Source organism: Hyla sarda, chromosome 6 (assembly GCF_029499605.1).
Source record: "Hyla sarda isolate aHylSar1 chromosome 6, aHylSar1.hap1, whole genome shotgun sequence".
Taxonomy (NCBI): Eukaryota; Metazoa; Chordata; class Amphibia; order Anura; family Hylidae; genus Hyla; species Hyla sarda.
The window spans coordinates 153,156,230-153,176,923 of NC_079194.1; the positions used below are offsets into that span (position 1 = coordinate 153,156,230).

The window sequence follows — 20,694 nt, forward strand, 5'->3', positions numbered from 1 at the left end:
AACTGAGCTCAACCCACTTATGAGTCTGAGTTCACCCAGGTGAACTACATCATCAGCAGTCTAAATAAATGTGCAGTGATCAAACACCACACCGAATCTCTAACAGAATGTTTCCAGCTTAGTGCTGCAATACAATGTCAGAAGAGTAAATTGAGAAGGAGCAGAGAGAACCAACAAGAAAATGGTGGGGTGTTTTTATAATTTGTATGATGTTTTTGATAGATTGGTGTTTAATATTTGACTTGACACCTCTTAGGTACAGTTAACACACAAAAGGTATTTACTGTACCCATTTTATGTATTATCTGCTACTAACAACCGCTGTCTCTTAGGGAACTGCACATGGGGAATGAGCTGTCGGTTTATACATCCCGGGATGAACGATAAGGGGAATTATTCACTGATAACTAAACCGGATCCATTTTCTACAAACGGTACCTCTGCTGGGGTGGTTCCCCTATCTCAAAACCCTTGGGTAAGTTCTGTAAATTTGTGTCCCCTACCCTGTTCAGTAAGCAGTCATAACTCCATGTGTTTCAATATAACATGCAACTTAAAGGAAAACTGTCACATGTTCACTCCCACACTAACCACAGGTACTGACGGATAGTGTGGGGGACGCTGATTCATATGATCCCTACCTTGCCCACAATCGTCCAGTCGTTCACCCGCAATCTTGGTTTCTCTAAATATGCAAATGTGGCAGTAACTGGCATGGCACGGGCAAGGTTTTCAGGAGCCTAGTGCACTGTGATGTCAACGCCTCCCGTCCGATTACAAATATCCCTCCGGCTCTCCCACTCCCTGCCGCTCCTAACTGGTCTTCACTGCTCATGTAAGGAAGCAGCACATACGCAGCGAAGACCAGTTAGGAGCGGCGAGAGGGGGGATGAATATTTATAAGCAGGCGGCACACTGGACAGATGATGCTGACATCACAGTGCCACTAGGCTCCTGAAAACCCTGCCCATATATATAATATATATTTATATACACACACACACACACTAAGAGTGCCTGTGAACGGCCGGACAGATCCAGGCAAGGTAGGGGTCATATGAATTTGCGTCCCCTGCACTATCCGTCAGTACCTGTGGTTAGTGTGGGAGTGAACATGTGACAGTTTTCTTTTTTATTTTTTTCAAAACAAACTTCATTTTATTATTCCTTGTTATCTCTATTGCAATAGCTACTTCATCATATATTAATAACCCGTATTAGTACCAATATCTTCACATATCATTGAAAAAGTATAAAAAAAAAAACTAAACAAAAAAAAACCTTTACACTTCCCAAATTTGGGTCCAGTGCCCTGTCCGACCCCGTATCCCCCACATCCATACATATTCTTTATGATAATGAACCCCCTTTTCCCTTTCTCTTCTATTTTCTCTCCTCTTTCCCTCTCTTAATAACACCTACCCATTTCAATTCTACAATAACAAGAGAAAAAAACACACACAAAAAATTCCCCCCCTTCTCTCCCCCCCCCCCCCCAATTTCAATATTTAATTTGCAATTTGGACCCTGCCACACCACTCATCACCACCTCCTTTCATTTTCGCAACTCTTCTTTTTCTCCTCTTCCCAGCTGCTTTGACATTTCCCAAAATATATACCATAAATTATATGTTACCTCATTTAGCTTACGTCTCTTGCTATGGTACCCTTACGTGCCACCATCCGTCCTGACTCTCTCGTGATCTGCTGATATGTTTATTGTACATCCCCAGGGCCAACAAGCTCCAGAAGAAACAAATGCTTAGTCACCTTTTTCTTTTCCTTTTCATTTTACAAACTATTATGCAGCTTCCTCCAATTTCTGGAGGAGGCAAGTTTTCATTCATTCATTCATCCATCCATTAAATAAAAGGGGAGCGGCCCACATCCCCACAGCATACATTCTAATGAGGGGAAGAAAGAGGGAAGGGAAATAGAGGAGAAAAAAAAAAAAGTTTTCTTTCTCTTTAATAGTCGTTCAGAATTCCCATCTTACAATTCCTACATTTCCCTATGATCTATCATTAGGGTTACCTCTGGTCGGACAGAGCACCTCCCCTTACAGAGCAGTAATCATCAACCAACCCCTTCCTCTACCCTTCCCCCCCCAAAAAAAAAATCGCCCCCAAAGCAGAAGGGAGAGAAAAAAAAATCCTCCTTTCTGAGATTGCATGGAATTTTTCCAGACCCCCTGCCTTAACTGCCCATCCAAACTAAAAATGTTAGGGATCGACCGATTATCGGTATGGCCGATATTATCAGCCGATAATCACGATTTTGGGCATTATTGGTATCGGCAATTACCTTGCCGATAATGCTCCGCACTGCCCTCGCCACACCGCGACCACCCCCCCGACCCACCACACCGCGTCGCACCCCCCCACTGTAGTACTGGGCAGTATACCGGTATGAACCGGATACCGTTTTTTTTTTCTCCCACGGTATGCATTTTTGCCCATACCGCTATACCGGTCGGGCCCCACCCTCCGAGTCAATAAATTCTGTCCTTCTTCGGGGGTCCTCTTCTCCACTCCGGGCAGGCTCCGGCCTAGTACGCTGCATAGACGCCGCTACGCCGTGACCTCAGGTGCGTCGCTGCGCAGCGGCGTCTATGTAGCGTTACTAGGCCTGAGCCTGCCCGAAGTGGAGAAGAGGACCCCCGGAGAAGGACAGCCCGGACTGGTTCACCCTCCACCCGGAATGCCGCCGGACACTACAGGAAGGATGGATGGCCCGGACCACCCTCTCCGAATGGTCCCTGCAGCAACTGGGAAGGTGAGTCAGGGTTCTGGGATGGACAGGGGTCTGTATATTATACTATACCTACAGTAGGCCCTCCAGCTGTTGCAAAACTACAACTCCTAGCATGTCCGGAAAGCCAACGGCGGTTCAGGCATGCTGGGAGTAGTAGTTTTGCAACAGCTGGAGGCACCCCTAGGCGCGGTGTGGAAGGGGGAGCGGTAACTTATACTGGAATATCGGTATAAGTTATCGGCTATCGGCCCTAACCTTCACAGATTATCGGTATCGGCCCTAAAAAAACGATAATAGTCGATCCCTAAAAAATTAATTATTTTTCGTACTGTAGCATTAAATTCATCAATATTTGGGACTTCTTTAGACATCCATTTTCTAACCACTAAAAGCCTGGATACAAATTGCACTTTTCCTCTTAGAACCTTATCCATCCTTCTTCCTTCAGATCTTCCTCCTCCTATTAACCAGGTTATTAGTTTATCTCCCTCCTCTAACTCTAACCTTTTCTCAGTCATCCTTATTATCTCAGACCAATATTTCTTAAAGGAGTAGTCCAGTAATGAACAAGTGGTGAACAACTTATCCCCTATCCTAAGGATGGGGGATAAGTTGCAGATCGCGGGGGGGTCTAACCACTGGGGCCCCCCCGCGATCTCCTGTACGGGGCCCCGGCAGCCCGCGCGAAGGGGGCGTGTCGACCCCCGCACGAATCGGCGGCCGACACGCCCCCTCAATACAACTCTATGGCAGAGCCGGAGCGCTGCCTTCGGCAATCTCCTGCTCTGCCATAGCGATGTATTGAGGGGGCGTGTCAGCTGCCGCTTCGTGCTGGGGTCGACACCCGATATCTGGCCCGGAGAGCCTGGCCCCCTTACAGAGAGATCGCAGGGGGCCCCAGCGGTCGGACCCCCTGCGATCTCAAACTTATCCCCTATCCTTAGGATAGGGGATAAGTTTTACACCACTGGACTACCCCTTTAAGTATTGGACAATCAAAATACATGTGGAAACCCCATTTCTTCACGATCACATTTTGGGCACTTATATCTTATTAACTTATCTATTTTGTGCCATAAATTGCAGTGTATAGTATAATCTATGCGTTATAAAAAATTGTGTAATCCTATGCGATCAATTTTTAATAATGTTAGAACTCTCTTCCCAAGTTTCTTTCCATTCCTTCTCTAATACTTGTCCTATATCCTTTTCCCATTCCTTCATACTTAAGTGCCTCAACCCTTGATTTTTAGCCTCCAACATAATTTTGTACATCTTCAAAATTATATTTTTATTTGTGCCTTCCCTTTAAAACCTTCATTATCAAACACTCGTGAATTGTTAATTTCTCTTTCTTATAAATTTTTTTTCACTGCTTCCCTTAATTGTATATATCTAAATAACAACATCATATTATTTGGAATTTTATGTTGTGCGCACAGATCCTCAAAAGATCTGAGTTTCCCACCTTCAAAAAATTGTGCAACATTTTAAATTATACTTATCCCAAAACCTCCACTCTTGTACCTCCAATTCCCTAGATATCATATCCTTAAATAATCTTGTGCACTCTAATGAACCTTCCACCTTTTTATAACTTTTTTCATTTGTGCCCAAGCTCTACCCACCATCCCTGCTATGGGCTTCTTACCATTCAACTTTGATTCAAAAAATTCTCCCATATCATCACACATGTCCTTTTTTCCCTTTATCACTTTATCATATTCACATAGGAATCCGCTTCCTTCCATCTCTTTACATATCTTAATTGCGCCGCTATGTAATACAATCTAAAATCTGGAATAGCTAAAGCTCCTTTCACATTGAGCATTCATCCGCTATTAAACATCCGTTTTCTGTGTAAAAATGTATGTATAATAATGTATGAAATAACAGGTGCTAACGCCTGAATAATGTCCATCAAAATAACGGGCGTATTCATCCTTTAAGACCCGTTATAACATTCTTCATGTACAGCTGTTTTACACCTCTGCCTACAGACTCCCACAGCCAGGACTACTACTACTCCCATCATGGAATATACTAGTTTCCATGATAAGAGTAGTAATTCCCTGGCTGTGGGAGCCTGCTGGTGGCTGGGGAGGCTACATTAGTGTTTATACTACCCCCATCATGGAATAGACTCTGTTTTTTAATCTCCCACAGGGAGCCCTGAATGGCCGGTACTGAGGAGCCATTCAGGGCTCCCAGCGGGGTTTTTAAAATGAACATGAGTCGCAGCGGAGACACTAAGTATATTAAAAGCGCTGTGGGGGCAAGATATGTAGCGTTGCAGGGGGGGGGGGGGGGAAAGACATATAGCCTATATATCTAGCCCCCTAGCGCATTTATAATATGCCCCTGCAGCGCACTAATAAAGATATATACCCCCCGCCGGCGCACTAATAAAGATATATACCCCCCGCCGGCGCATTTATAAATATATACCCCCCGCCGGCGCATTTATAAATATATACCCCCCGCCGGCGCATTTATAAATATATACCCCCCGCCGGCGCATTTATAAATATATACCCCCCGCAGGCGCATTTATAAATATATACACACACCGCCGGCGCACTAATAAAGATATATACCCCCCGCCGGCGCACTAATAAAGATATATACCCCCTGCTGGCGCATTTATAAGTATATACCCCCCGCCGGCGCATTTATAAATATATACCCCCCTCCGGCGCATTTATAAATATATACACCCCCCCCCCCCCGCCGGTGCATTTATAAATATATATCCCCCTCCGCCGGCGCATTTATAAATATATACCCCCCCCCCCCCCCCCCCCCATATGGAGGCCGTATCTCCAAAAGAATTTAGATATTCTAGAGAGAGTGCAGAGAAGAGCTACTAAACTAGTACATGGATTGCAGGATTCAGCTTACCAGGAAAGGTTAAAGGATCTTAACATATATAGCTTTCCAGACCAGTTCTCTTTCCATGGCTTCAATTTCTTAAAAAATTCGTTCTCCCAGCCATACCAAACTATTAGATAATACAAACAAAATCTGTGGCAATACTATCATCTTTAGCAGACTAATCCTGTCTGCCATACTAATTGGCAAACCTAACCAAATTTTTATTTTTGTTTTAATCTTTCTCAGAGTAGGCCAGACATTTAATTCCAGATATTTTTTAACATCTTTTCCAACGATTATCCCCAAATACTTAAATGTTTCTCCCTCTCCTATTTTAAATTTTTTGCTGAGATATTTGTCTATCCAATGGCATCAATACAGTTTTATTACAGTTTATGCTTACTCCTCTATTTCATCTTTAACCTGTTCAGGACCAAGGGCGTACCTGTACGCCCTGAGTCCGCTCCCGTTCTATAACGCAGGGCCACGGCTGGGATCCGTGGCTAATAGCGCGCGGCACTGATCGCGCTATTAACCTTTTAGATGTGGCATTCAAAGTTGAAAGTAAATCATTGCCGGTTAGCTCAGGGGGCTGTTCGGGATGTCTGTGGTGAAATCGTGGCATCCCGAACAGCTATGACAAAGCAGGAGGGTCCCTTACCTGCCTCCTGGTGTCCGATCGCCGAAAAAAGTGTAAAAATAAACATATATTGCCTCATGCGGAAATGTCCGAATAATAAAAATATATTAATTAAAACGCACGGTCAATGGCGTACGCGCAAAAAAATTCCAAAGTCCAAAATAGCATATGTGTGGTCACTTTTTATATCATGAAAAAATCTGAATAAAGAGAAGTGTCATTTTTACCGAAGAATCTACGGTGTAGAAACAGAAGCCCCCAAAAGTTACAAAATGGCTTTTTTTTTTTCAATTCTGTCTCAATTATTTTTTTCCCGTTTCGCCGTAGATTTTTGGGTAAAATTACTGATGTCATCACAGAGTAGAATTGGTGGCACAAAAAATAAGCCATCATATGGATTTTTAGGTGAAAAATTGAAAGAGTCAGGGGTGTGGAAATTGTATCGCCCGGCACATGCAGTTTCAGGCGCCGGGCAGGTGAATTCTTCAGGCATTTCACCCTGCTTCGTGCAAGCAGGGCTAAATGCCTAAAGAATTCACATATAATGGGGCAATCAGTTTTGCCCTGTAACTAAACTCCTTTAGACTGCAGCTGTGCGCTGCAGCCTATAGAGAGCCGCGCAGGATGACAGCGTCCCGGCGTAGGCGAGTGCGATGACGTCACTCATCGCGCACCCCTCCCTCCAGACCGAGGATGCAGTCCAGCAACAACAGTGACCGCTGAGCCCCTGAGCCTGGCGGAGCACACATGGGGGCGGACAGGTAGCAGGGGATCAGAGAGGAGGGGAGGTTTAGTAAATAATGCAGTACAGGAGAGGGGGTTGGGCTGAAATATAATGACACTAGGGGCATCAGAGGGGGGGAGGTGAATATAATGACGCAGGGTGCATCAGAGGGGAGGGGGGGGGATATAAGGACTCGGGGCATCGGATGGGGGGGAGATATAATAATGCAGAGGGGATCAGAGGGAAGGGGGGAATATAATGACGCAGGGGCCATCAGAGGTCCACACTTCTTCTGGCTCCGGCGCTGTTGCAGTGCACTGTGATGCGCAATAACGAGTGACTTCCCCAACGTGACATTACAGTCAGTGCGCACAGTGACAGCGCACAGCAACAGCGCCGGAGCCAGAAGGATCGCGGACCCCGGGAATAGGTAGTTATAACACCGGGGATGGGGGGAGGCGATGGGGCAGCTGTGTTGGTTGGACTCAGGAGGATTGTGTATAGAAGCGAAGTGGGGACCAGATAATGCTATATGTCTGCTCCCCACTTCGCTTCTATACACATATGCCTCTGAAGCGCTATCATTGACAAACAGAGCATTAGCAGAGCAGCGGACAGCGGCTTCCCGGAAAGATGCTCTGCTAATAGAATGCTTGTCAATGATAGTGCTACCGGGAGCTTATGATAGCGCTGTGCGGGGGACATATATAACATGCGCTGCTGGGGGCATATCATAGCGCTGTGCGGGGGGCATACATATATATATCTACATGCGCTGCGGTGGGTATAGGATATCGCTGTGCATATATATCCAAAAATCCTTTAGGTTGTATTTATTCACACATCAGGTGCACAAGTGTGACGTTTCAGCCTCACAATGAGCCTCACCTGATGGGTGAATAAATACAACCTAAAAGATTTTTGGAGTGCCGCTTCTTCACTTGTTTACTGGATTTATCCTGGTTTGGGGTCAAGACCTGAGAGGCAGAGCACCCGCTGCTGGCCCTTTTTTATATACATACATACACATACACACACACACACACACACACACACACACACACACACACACACACATATATATATATATATATATATATATATATATATATATATATATTTTACAACATACATGCGCTGCGGTGAGCTTATGATAGTGCGGCGGGGGACAAGATAAATAGAAGCTGTGGGGAGCCAGACATATACAAAACTCCCAGCGATTCTATATAGATCTTTCCCCAACTCAGCTCTTCTATTTGAGAACCCTGCGGGGATCCCTGAATGGCTCCTCAGTACCGGCCATTCAGGGATCCCGGCGGGGAATTTGAAAATGAAAGTAAAATACATTGTACATCGCTGGGGAGCGGAGCATGCCGCCCACTCCTCTGCTTAATAACTTTTGATCGGATCGGGTCTCAGAAGTGAGACCCGATGTGATCAACCCCTTAGCCCCTATACTACTACCACCAACATGGAACAGACCCTGTTCCATGATGGGGGTAGGATTTAGTCAGTTTTGAGTAATTTCCCGACAGCTCAGAGCTGTTGGGTTTTGGTGAAGAAAAATTCATTTCCTGTGAGTTTTTCATCATACTCCGAGTGTTTTTTCTTTTTTGACCGGGTTTAAAAAAACATTCGGAGTGATGATAAATTTGGTCGCACAACCCGACAAAAAGAGTCGGGTTGACATTAGTACATGAGGGTCATTGAGTTTTTATATGCATATATATATATATCAGGCTCTATATGGGTTAAAGCGCAACCAGCAACTTAATTTCATATATTTATACACTAATAACACTAAATTATTAATTAGTTGTTACAGGTACATTTTAACCCCTTCCCGACCCATGACGATGCGGTATGTCATGGGTCAGGTGAGGGGAATATGGCGCGCGCCCGCGTCATAGACTGCATATGGCTGCTGCTATCAGCATCTGACATCTGGCGATAACTGTTATCGGAGCCGGTGATCCCGGCATTTAAGCATTAAATGCTGTAATCCCTGTGGTCTAGGGGACCCATCGGCAGCTCCGCAGTGTAATCGCATGCTGCTGATGGGTTACTGTGGAAGAATAAGCCATCTATTGATGACTTGTGATAGGCCCCTAGGGGGGCCAAAAATGTGTGAGATTGAAAAGAAAAAAAAGTTGAAAAATGTTTTTTTTTTAAAAACCATAAAAAATATCCCCCTCCATTTCCCATTGTTCAAATAAATCACTGTTAAAAAGAAATATGTAAAGTAATAAACATATTTGGTTTTACCGTATGTGTAACTGTCTGAACTATTATGCACGTAGCACAACGATGTTCCTGATCTTGCACAGTGTAAATGCAAAAAAATTCCACACAAAATTGCAGATTTTTGGTCACATCACGTCCCAGAAAAAACGTAATAAAAAATATGCAAAATATATCTCAACTGGCTCCGGAAAGTTAAACAGATTTGTAAATTACTTGTATTCAAAAATCTTAATCCTTCCAGTACTTATCAGCTGCTGAAGTTGAGTTGTTCTTTTCTTTCTGACAACAGTGCTCTCCGCTGACACCTCTGTTTGTCTCAGGAACTGTCTAGAGTAGGAGCAAATCCCCATAGCAAACCTCTAATGCTTCGTACAGTTCCTGAGACAGACAGGTGTCAGAAAGAAAAGAACAACTCAACTTCAGCAGCTGAAAATACCCCATTAAAATCTACAGCTCATGCAGAAAATAAACCCTTATTTTTCATTCATACCATTTTGGGGTACAATTTTAATAGCCTTTTTGGTATTGGGGGGGGGGGGGGCGTGCAATTCTGTCACTATTATTTTTTTTTTAAATGAGTCATAGTAGCTTTTCTCTCCCCATACAGGCAAACAAGTGCGTTGGGCAGTGCTGAACATTCATATGTATGGGGGTGTTAGGTGAAATAGCCATTGCTCTGTGAAATAACAGTTACTGAAAGCGTAAGGTCACCTTCAATACAGCAATAGTAAGTGTAGCTTCAGTTGCATCGAAATTTTGGGTCCATGGCCAAGAAACTCCTCATATCTCAATTCCATTAAGAACCTGTGGTCAATTTTCAAAAATCGGGTGGACAAACAAAAACATAGAAATTGTGATCAACTCCATAAAATGATTAGGCAAGAATGGGTTGTCATGAGTCAGGATCTGGCCCAGAAACGGATATCCATGCCTGGGGGAATTGCAGAGACCTTTAAAAAGAAGAATCAACAATCTATAGCTTTCGCATAAATGTGATGTATTTGTCAAAACTTATGAAATTATGATAATTGTACTTCAGTAAAAGCACAGAAATATCTAGCTAAAATAGTAAAAACCACAATCTAGCTAAAATAGTAAAAACCCCGTTTGTAATCAGTCCCCGGAGCGTGTTCGCTCCGGGGACTGATTACCGGCGACCACAGGGCCGACGGCGTGTAACACCACGCTTCTGCCCCCGTGTAACGTCACGCTCCGCCCCTCAATGCAAGCCTACGGAAGGGGGCGTGATAGCTGTCACGCCCCCTCCCGTAAGCTTGCATTGAGGATAGGGGATAAGATGTCTAAGCACCTGAGGACCCCTATAAAACCTTTGGCCATGACTGTATTTATTACACCTAGATGAACAGTTATTTACAGAAGAGGGTAAGAAAAACTACTTTATCTCACCCAGAACAATAGGATAAGGCGGTAAAAATCCAATACATTAATCTTCTCTCCATTGACCTCCTCTGTCTGGGGGAGAGTCAGAAGGCCACCATACACTTTTAACAGTGGGTTGATCCCGCTCGGCTGGCTTTAGTATAAGGTGTATAGGCACCTTGAGAAGGAACACCTACCTTATTGTACATGATTATTATAATGTATGATGACCCTGTGCCCTTCTGTTATACACTTAATGGTTGACGGGATTGGATGGGTTTAATTTGTTTGTCAATTTATATGAAGCCTCAACATTAGTCTCCCAGTGATTTTTATGCGAATTAGGGGAATGAGAAACATACTTGGCTTCTATGTAGGGTATTTTTTTTTCAAATTGTAAGGATTTATTTGAGGAGCAGATACATAATACAAAGCAAATAAAAGGAGAATAAAAATGAAAGTATACATGAGGACCAGAATGGTCAGCAAATGCTAATAGAACAATATAACAGAGCTTACATAGTCAAGCATAATCACTAGCGCAATGGTAGTAGAACAAAATGGCAATGAAAGGCTGGAGCAGGGCCTAGGGCAACAAGAGAAATAATGTTGTGCTACATAAACAAAGCCAGAAGCAACTTCTCTAAAGGGCAACACAGATAACCGAAAAAGAGGGCCAATTCAGCAACACAGGTGAGCCAGCAAATGAAAAAGAGGAAGAGAGGGAAGGAAAGAGACCACGGGGATCTTTGAGTGTAAGCTGGTGGAAAGAACATGTTAAAAGTGGGCATCAGTGAGCATGAGAAAATCAAAGCAGTGACATACCCCACACACCCAAGGTGCAAATGAATCCCGTCACTGTACTGTATTGTTGGGAGGAGCAAAATTCCGACCAAGGCTGCCAGGTGGTGGCACAATGATCCACATTACTAGGAGCAACAAACAGTAAATCTTCCAACTGCTGAACATAAGAGACCTCGACATACCATTCCACCAAAGTAGGAGCAACAGAAGAGAGCCAGTGTTGGGGAATAATAGTTTTGGCTGGCTGGAGGAGTTGACTAAGCAGGTACTCAAAAGGGACCCGACGGAGCAAAGATGAAGCACTTAGTATAGTGTCAAGAGACTTATGAGCACCACCTGTAAGGATATGGTAAAAACACATAGGTCAGGAAAGGGATATCCCACTCCCAAAGAACAAACTCTGTGATCTGTAACTAGAAGGTGGGACCCAAACGATCAACCAAGGTATCCTGCAAAGAGAAAGAAAGGAGTATAGTGTCTTGGGCAGAGGGAGACCAGATCCAGGTGAGAATGGACACAGTACGCAGGCATAAGCACTAGATAAATATAGTTTACCACCTGGTAACCCAGGACCCCCCTAAAAGCTTTATGTCTAGACAGAGTGAGCCTATTAATTCTAGGGGCCCTTAGAGAACCAAGCAAAGGTACCAAAACATTGCTGTAACTATAGTTAAGTCACATAAACATCCGGAGTCAGTCTGGAGCAAGTACAACAACCACAGCATCAGTGTAATATTAAGCATATTCTACCAAAAAACTATTTCCCTGCATTCCCAAGAGGCCAAGTGAGTGCGAAAGGGGGCTGATATGGGGGAATCATTTTAATAAAACAGTTGTAATACTATGTGGGTGCCAGGTGAACAGGAAAGAAGAGCAGATCAAGGCTACGACATGTCCAGTCAATGAGACCTTCAGCGCTCCAGATTTAGATTAATTCTTTCATTTTCAAAAGTCCTCTAAAAAATAAAACAAGCAATTTGATTGGTTGCTATTGGTGTCTGGTCAACTTTTTTTCTGCACAGGTTTTGCTGAATCCCCCCCCCCCCAAACACACACCCCCCCCCCCAAAAAAAAAAATATAAAAAAAATTAAATTTGCAAGGGGCAAAGAGGTATATTCATGCCCTCCAATATCCACATCATGAATATCAGGGTCCACTCTTAAATCAGCCAACAAGTGTTTTATCACCAAAACATATAGGAGAACAGATAAGGACCATCCCTGTCTGGTACCATTAGAAATTGTAAAGGGATTCAAAGGGGCACCATTGATTTTAACCCGGGTCACAGAAGACTGGTAAAGGGGGTAGAATATATATATATATATTAGTTAGGAGTAGCCGTCCATCAACAACCATAGAGAAAAGGACTATTGCACCCCAGTTGGACACCATTTCACTCAAACAGGTCACTCCCTACAGGACCTCAAAATCAAGATCCTGAAAGGAAACTTCAAGAACACCCAGGAAAGAAAGACATTTGAAGCCAAAATGATAGTTCTTTATGACTCCAAGAACAGAGGACTTAATGTGGATTTAAGCTTCTTATCCCATTATCAAAATTTCCTATAACCTTTGCTAAACTCTCTACCCTCTCCCTGCTCTAACACCATCACACCCCTGCTTCCCCTCCCCTGTCTAAGTCTTATCTTCAGTCTATGGCTCTGTAGTAAAATTGTCTGTCCAGCGTAACCACTATTCTCACCTCTACTCTCCAGCCCCCCCCCCCCCCCCTCATCCTTATCTGTATCTATCGTCCTATTGCTATACAATTTATGGCCCAACTTAATGTCCATTCTCCACTAATGTTGTTTTAACCCTGCATATTTTGTGAGATAGAACCTGTGTTTTCTCCTTGTGAGCTCAGAAATGCTTATGACTTGATAAAGGGAGGAATCCCGAAAGCTTGTCTCTACATAATCTTGTTAGTCCAATAAAAAAGGTATTACAAGATACTGCAACTACCGATGATTTTGCTTTATATATATATATAAATAATATTTTTATATTTTTTTTTTTTTTTTTTTTTTTTTTTACTGGCTGAGTACAAAGAATAATTTAGAATTATTTAATCAATAATAGTATCATGGTAATGGTAGTTATACCACCCCAATTGTGTGGAATGTGTCTTATGTAGAATGTAGTGTCTTAGAAAAAATTGAAGAAAGGATTACAGGAACAAATGCGGGATGTTGCTAACCGAAATATTTACAGTGTGTCTATGCATTTTAGAACCGCACATGTGCATGTTGTTTCCACAATTGCCCTGGTCTGTTATTTTTGAGTTCAACTCCTTAAGGACTGAGCCCTTTTTCCCCTTAAGGACTGAGCCCTTTTTCCCCTTAAGGACTGAGCCCTTTTTCACAATTCTGACCACCATCACTTCAAGCGTTAATAACTCTAAAACGCTTTTACCGAATATTCTGATTCTGAGAGAGTTTTTTTCGTGACACATTCTACTTTATTTTAGTGGTAAATTTTCGTCTTTTCTTGGTGAAAAATCCCCAAATTTCATGAAAATTTTGCATTTTTCTAACTTCGAAGCGCTCTGCTTGTAAGGAAAAGGGATATTCCAAATAAATTTTATATTTATATATATTTTTTTATTCACAAATACAATATGTCCACTTTATGTTGGCATTAGAAAAAATTAGAGGGCTTCAAAGTAGAGCAGCAATTTTCAAAAATTTCAGAAGTGACAGATGTTACAGAACTACAACAACTCCCAGGATGCCTGGGCAGTCTAGGCATGCTGAGAGTTGTAGTTTGGCAACATCTGGAAGGCTACCGTTTGGGCACCACTGTAACAGTGGTCACCAAACTGTGACCCTCCAGATGTTGCAAAACTACAACTCCCAACATGCCCAGACAGCCTTTGGCTGGAAGTTGCAGTCCGGCCTTCCTAGTGGTTGCCACAGTAAAGATCACTTTACTTTCACTTTCATTTCTCCCCCCCCCCACCGTCGTTTCCCTACAGGCCTCCGTCTTCCCCCAACCCCCCCCCCCGTTCTGCCCGACATCCATGGGTGGGCAGATCGGGGGTTTCCATGGCAACCACCTGTCCTGCGCTGCCATTGGTCAGAACTCAGTTCTGACTAATGGCAGGGGATAGGAGGAGATCGCAGCGCTGTGACCTCACTCCTATCCCTTAGGATGATCGGGGCTGTCACTGACAACTCCGATCATCCCTATTTTCCGGATGATCGGGTCACCAGAGACCCGATCAGCCCGAAATTGGAGAAAATCGCATGTCTGAATTGACATGCGATTTTCTCCGATTGCCGACATGGGGGGGGGGGTCTCAGGACCCCCCTCGGCCATGTGCCGGGATGCCTGCTGAATCATTTCAGCAGGCATCCCGATCCGGTCCCCAACCGGCTAGCGGCGGGGGCGTATGGATACGCCCGTCGTCCTTAACTGGTTAATGTGGTTTTTTTTAAGATAGTGGTGTACTGTGCATCTCATGTTTCCTAGTGGGTGGGTTTTCTTCACAATCGTGTATTTATACCTACTGATGCATCTCTTGTTACCATGAACTGGTGTTGGCTCGAAATGTCAGTTTTTTTTCCCTGTACACCTTTTAAGTGTCATGTGTTTGTTTATGTTTATGATTCCTTTGAAGGAAAGTACCATTAGGAACAAATTTTAGAAACATATTTTACTTTAGTCAAGAGTGCCAGTTTTTGTTTGCTCTCTAGATTGATCATGTGGTCTTTTTCTGTTGTCAAACTTTTATGGCCCTGTGGTCATGTAATGCCATTATATCACCACATAATGCAATTATACAAATTTCTCTTCTACAGGGGGCTCCAGCCTCAGATGAACTGCTTCCTCTAATCCAGGACCCTCCAACAGAGAGCGCCTGGGAAAGGGGTCTCCGGCATGCAAAAGAGGTAACATAGTAGTTAAATGGAATTTGTCAGCTTTATTTGCAAACAGCTGCAAACACCACTGGATAGTTGTTAGGGTATAAATGCAAACTGTAAATTTTTCTAGATCTAATAGTGCTTGCAAAAGTTTTTTTTCCTCAGCCAAGTGTAAAGGAAGCTAGTGCCATAGCCTGGCATGCCTCCCTGCTTGCCCTCACCTCCTAGCCTGTCTTGACTGACATAAAGGGCTCTGCAACAGCTATCAAACATTGTTTGCAGATTCCCTTTAAATGTAGCACATGCAGTCACCTACTTGAGGCACCATCAGTTAAAAACTATTACTTCGATGGAGAAAACCATTAATTTTCCTCTTATGGGGTGCAAATTCTTTTGCAATGTAAACATTTTAGGGTCCATTTTATTTTTATGGCCGCTCTATAGGGAAAGACATCTGATGAACCACCTTTTTACGGCATTGCTACAGAAAAATATTGCAGCACTATGAGCTTGTCAATCCTAATTCCCCAGGCTGCTGATACCTCCTTAGCCCTCAGAGCATTAAATGAGGACCAGTAAAGTGTATATATTATTATTATTATTATTATTATTATTATTATTATTATTATTATTTTAATATGCAGTGCTTCTTGAAAGGGAAGCAGTTTTGCAAACATTCCTGACTGCAGGTGTTTTGTTTTCTGTATACAGATCCTGTGCAGACCTATGGCCCAGACTTATCAATCTGCTGGAAACAAAAACTGAAGTGACTCTACCTTAACCAATCACAGCTCAGCTTTCATATCTTCCCGCTCTTCTAAAATGAAAGCTGAGCAGTGATTGATTGTTATGGGCAAAACCAGTTTTGGTTTAAGGCGGATAAATAAATCTAAGCCAATGTCTTTTTCTCCATTCATACTTTTTTGCCATATGCTATATAAATAGATTTATTTATTACTCATATACATTCAGTAGGTTTTAAGTGTTTCTGGCAAAAAGTTGTTAGCTTTAAAGGAGATATCCAGGATTTAAAAGCTTAACTCCTATCTTAAGGATAGGGATAAGTTTCAGATCACGGGGGGTCTGACCGCTGGGACCCCCTGCGATCTCCCGTACGGGGACCCTGCTCTCCGACTGCCGGGGAAGGGGGATAGTGGATAAGATTTTCAATCCTGGATATCTCCTTTAAAGGGGTACTCCGCCCCTAGACATCTTATCCCCTGTCCAAAGGATAGGGGATAAGATGTCAGATCGCCATGGGATCCCCGCTGCGGCACTGCACTATCATTACAGCACAGAGCGAGTTCGCTCTGCACTTAATGACGGGCAATACAGGGGCCGGAGCATCGTTATGTCACGGCTCCGCCCCTCGTGACGTCACGGCCCGCCCCTTTCAATACAAGTCTATGGGAGGGGGCGTGGCAGTCATCACGCCCCCTCCCATAGACTTGCATTAAGGGGACGGGCCGTGAAGTCACGAGGGGCGGAGCCATGATGTCACTCTGCTCCGTCCCCGGTATCGCCCGTCATTACGCACAGAGCGAACTCGCTCTGTGCTGTAATGATAGCGGGGTGCCGCAGCGGGGATCCCAGGGCTCCCCAGCAGCGGGACAACGGCGATCTGACATCTTATCCCCTATCCTTTGGATAGGGGATAAGATGTCTAGGGGCGGAGTACCCCTTTAATGCTTTCATCTCTATACAACTTGCCTATTGGTTTTCTTCTTAGCTTTTTTTTTTTTAAACCAGAATGGTTAAATCTGCTTAAGGTTGTTTACAGGGAGGATTTTAGGATTACATATTTCTATGATTTTACTTTCTGATGTTTGTGTTTTCTTTTCATTTCTTATTCAGGTGCTTAAAAAAGCCACAATGAGAAAAGAGCAGGAGCCTGACTTTGAAGAAAAACGTCTCACAGTTACCATAGGAGAGGATGAAAAGGATTTTGATAAGGAGAATGACTATTTACGGGACTGGAATTATCGGATCACCAGAGAAGTTCGAGAAACTGGGTGTGTACGTCTGCCACAAAGTCTTGCATTTAAAATCCACACTTACAGATGTTGCAGCATATCCACAGCAAAATCTGCAACAATGAGGATTTATTCAGTTTTTTAATTCCCAATTGAAGCCAGTGAAAAAAAGCCTTAATAAATAATTTTAAATATGCAAATTAAACATATCTCACTGTTTGATTAACATGCATGGCCCTGTGCTAGAAGACAAGCCATGTACATCAAGTTAAGGCAGGGAGTGGTGGAGGAGACTTAATAAGCCTCTTTAGCACTTGAACATTGACCATGCTCTAGAGCTGACAGATTCTCTTTAACCCCTTAAGGACTCAGCGTTTTTCCGTTTTTGCCCTTTCATTTTTTCCTTCTTACCCTTTAAAAATAGTAACCCTTTCAATTTTGCACCTACAGACTAATATGAGGGCTTGTTTTTTGCGCCACCAATTGTACTTTGTAATGACATAATTTTACCAAAAAATCTATGGGAAAACACCCCCAAAAAATTTTTGTGGGAAAAAATTGGAAAAAAACATTTTGTAAATTTTGGGGGCTTCCGTTTCTACGCTGTACCTTTTTAAAAATGACACCTCATCTTTATTCTCTAGGCCCATACGATTGTAATGATACCCTACTTATATAGGTTTGATTTTGTTTTACTTTTGGTAAAAATCATAACTACATGCACTAAAATGAATTCATTTAAAATTGTCCTTCTGACCCTTAACTGTATTTTGAAGTTTTTATCGGAATCATTTTTTTTTGTTTTGATTGGACTTTTTGATTGCTTTTTATTCATTTTTTTATGGTATAAAAAATTACCAAAAATATGCTACTTTTGAATTTTTTTTTTTTTTTTTACATGTACGCCATTGACTGTGCTGTTAAATTAACTATATATTTTTATAGATCGGACATTTACTCACGTGGCAATACCACATATGTTTCTATTTATTTTTAATTACATAGTTGTTTTATTATTTTTTATGGTAAAAGGGGGTGATTCAAACTTTTATTAGGGAAGGGGTTAAATCACATTAACTCTTTATTTTTCTTTTTTTTTTTACACTTATAGCCCCCACAGGGGACTATAACATGCAATACCTTGATTGCCCACACTGATCAATGCTATGCCAAGTAAATAAGTGAATTAACCCCTTTCCTAATAAGTTTTAATCACCAATAAAAAATAAACATAACATAATCATATGTGGTACCGCAGCGTGCGTAAATGTCTGAACTAATAAAATATGAGGTTAGTTAAACCACAGGGTAGCATACATATAAAAAAAAAATACCAAAGTCCAAAATTGCACATTTTTGGTTACTTCATATGCTATTAAAAATGTATAAAAAGTGATCAAAAAGTGGCATCAAAACAAAAATGGTACCGATTAAAAACTACAGATAATGGCGGCAAAAGATTAGCCCTCATATAGCCCCATATGCCGAAAAAAGTGATAGGGGGTCAGAAGATATTTTTAAACACAAGAATTTTGGTGCATGTAGTTATAAGTAGTAGAATAACATAAAACATACATAAATTGGGTATCTATGTTATCGTATGGACCTACAGAATAAAGAATTTTACAGTAAAGTGCACTGCGTAGAAATGGGAACCTCCCTTTTTTTTTTCAATATTACCCCACAAATGTATTTGTTTCGCGGTAGATTTTGCAGTGAAATGATTGATGTAATTACAAAGTACAATTGGTGACGCAAAAACAACCCCTTATATCGGTCTGTAGGTGCAAAATATAAAGCTTTTTGACTTTTAGAAGAGGAGGAGGAAAGAACTAAAGTGAAAAAACTAAAATTGGCCTGATCCTTAAAGGGGTACTCCACTAGAAAAAACATTTTTTAATCAACTGGTGACAGAAAGTTACACAGATTTGTAAATAACTTCTATAAAAAAAATATTAATAATTCCAGTAGTTATCAGTTGCTGTTATGATTAGAGATGAGCGAACTTACAGTAAATTCGATTCGTCACGAACTTCTCTACTCAGCAGTTGATGTGTTTCCTGCATAAATTAGTTCAGCTTTCTGGTGGGCTGGAAAAGGTGGATACAGTCCTAGGAGACTCTTTCCTAGGACTGTATCCCCCTTTTCCAGCCCCCACCGCATCACCTGAAAGCTGAACTTATTTATGCAGGATAAATCATCAACTGCCGAGCCGAGAAGTTTGTGACGAATCGAATTTACTGTAAGTTCACTCATCTCTAGTTATAATCCACAGGAAGTTCTTTTCTTTTATTTCCTTTCTTCCTGACCACAGTGCTCTTTGCTGATACCCTTGCTCCTACTCTGGACAGTTCCTAAAATGGACAGAGGTGTCAGCAGAGAGCGCTGTGGTCAGACAAAGGAAATTCAAAAAGAAAAGAACTTCCTCTGGATCATACAGCAGCTGATAAGTACTAGAAGGATTAAGAGTTTTTAATAGAAGTAATTTACAAATCTGTTTTAACATTCTGGCACCAGTTGATTTTAAAATAAAAAATGTTTTCCAATGGTGGTGTTTATCTGACACTTGTCGTGTGCTTGGTGACAGCATTGGGTTATTCAGGCCATATCATGAAGTTATCGGGTAACAGTTTTTGTGCTTATTGTAATGCCAGATGAGGTTTGGAACTCTGCAGTTAAGCCATCAGAGCATTGGCCACTTTTTTTTAATTGAACCAACTTGACTTATTGTAAAGACCAGTTATACATAAGGCGATAGGCAATCGCCAAACTGCATTGAGGACTTATACACACTATGGGCCTCAGCACTTGGTGGCCATGTTCTACATGTAGCTTTACCAAGCATCCACTTGATGGCTGAATGGCTGTGGTTCCTAAACACTTCCACTTTACAATAACACCGCACACAGCTGATGGTGAAAGATCTAGGTCCCATTATACAGCTGATGGTAAAAGATCTAGGTCCCATTATACAGCTGATGGTGAAAGATCTAGGTCCCATTATACAGCTGATGGTGAAAGATCTAGGTCCCATTATACAGCTGATGGTGAAAGATCTAGGTCCCATTATACAGCTGATGGTGAAAGATCTAGGTCCCATTATACAGCTGATGGTGAAAGATCTAGGTCCCATTATACAGCTGATGGTGAAAGATCTAGGTCCCATTATACAGCTGATGGTGAAAGATCTAGGTCCCATTATACAGCTGATGGTGAAAGATCTAGGTCCCATTATACAGCTGATGGTGAAAGATCTAGGTCCCATTATACAGCTGATGGTGAAAGATCCAGGTCCCATTATACAGCTGATGGTGAAAGATCCAGGTCCCATTATACAGCTGATGGTGAAAGATCTAGGTCCCATTATACAGCTGATGGTGAAAGATCTAGGTCCCATTATACAGCTGATGGTAAAAGATCTAGGTCCCATTATACAG

General features: G+C 42.4%; 1 protein-coding gene across 3 annotated transcripts in view; it reads left to right on the forward strand.

Annotated features, from left to right (window-relative positions):
* Window positions 1-20,694, forward strand: part of ZC3H18 (zinc finger CCCH-type containing 18) — a 166,403-nt gene that overhangs the window by 53,857 nt on the left and 91,852 nt on the right. For all 3 annotated transcript variants that reach the window (XM_056525578.1, XM_056525579.1, XM_056525580.1), the window contains exons 4-6: window positions 333-475; window positions 15,222-15,311; window positions 17,139-17,296. In XM_056525578.1, the coding sequence (XP_056381553.1) occupies window positions 333-475; window positions 15,222-15,311; window positions 17,139-17,296 (391 nt within the window). The remainder of the gene's footprint in view (window positions 1-332; window positions 476-15,221; window positions 15,312-17,138; window positions 17,297-20,694) is intronic.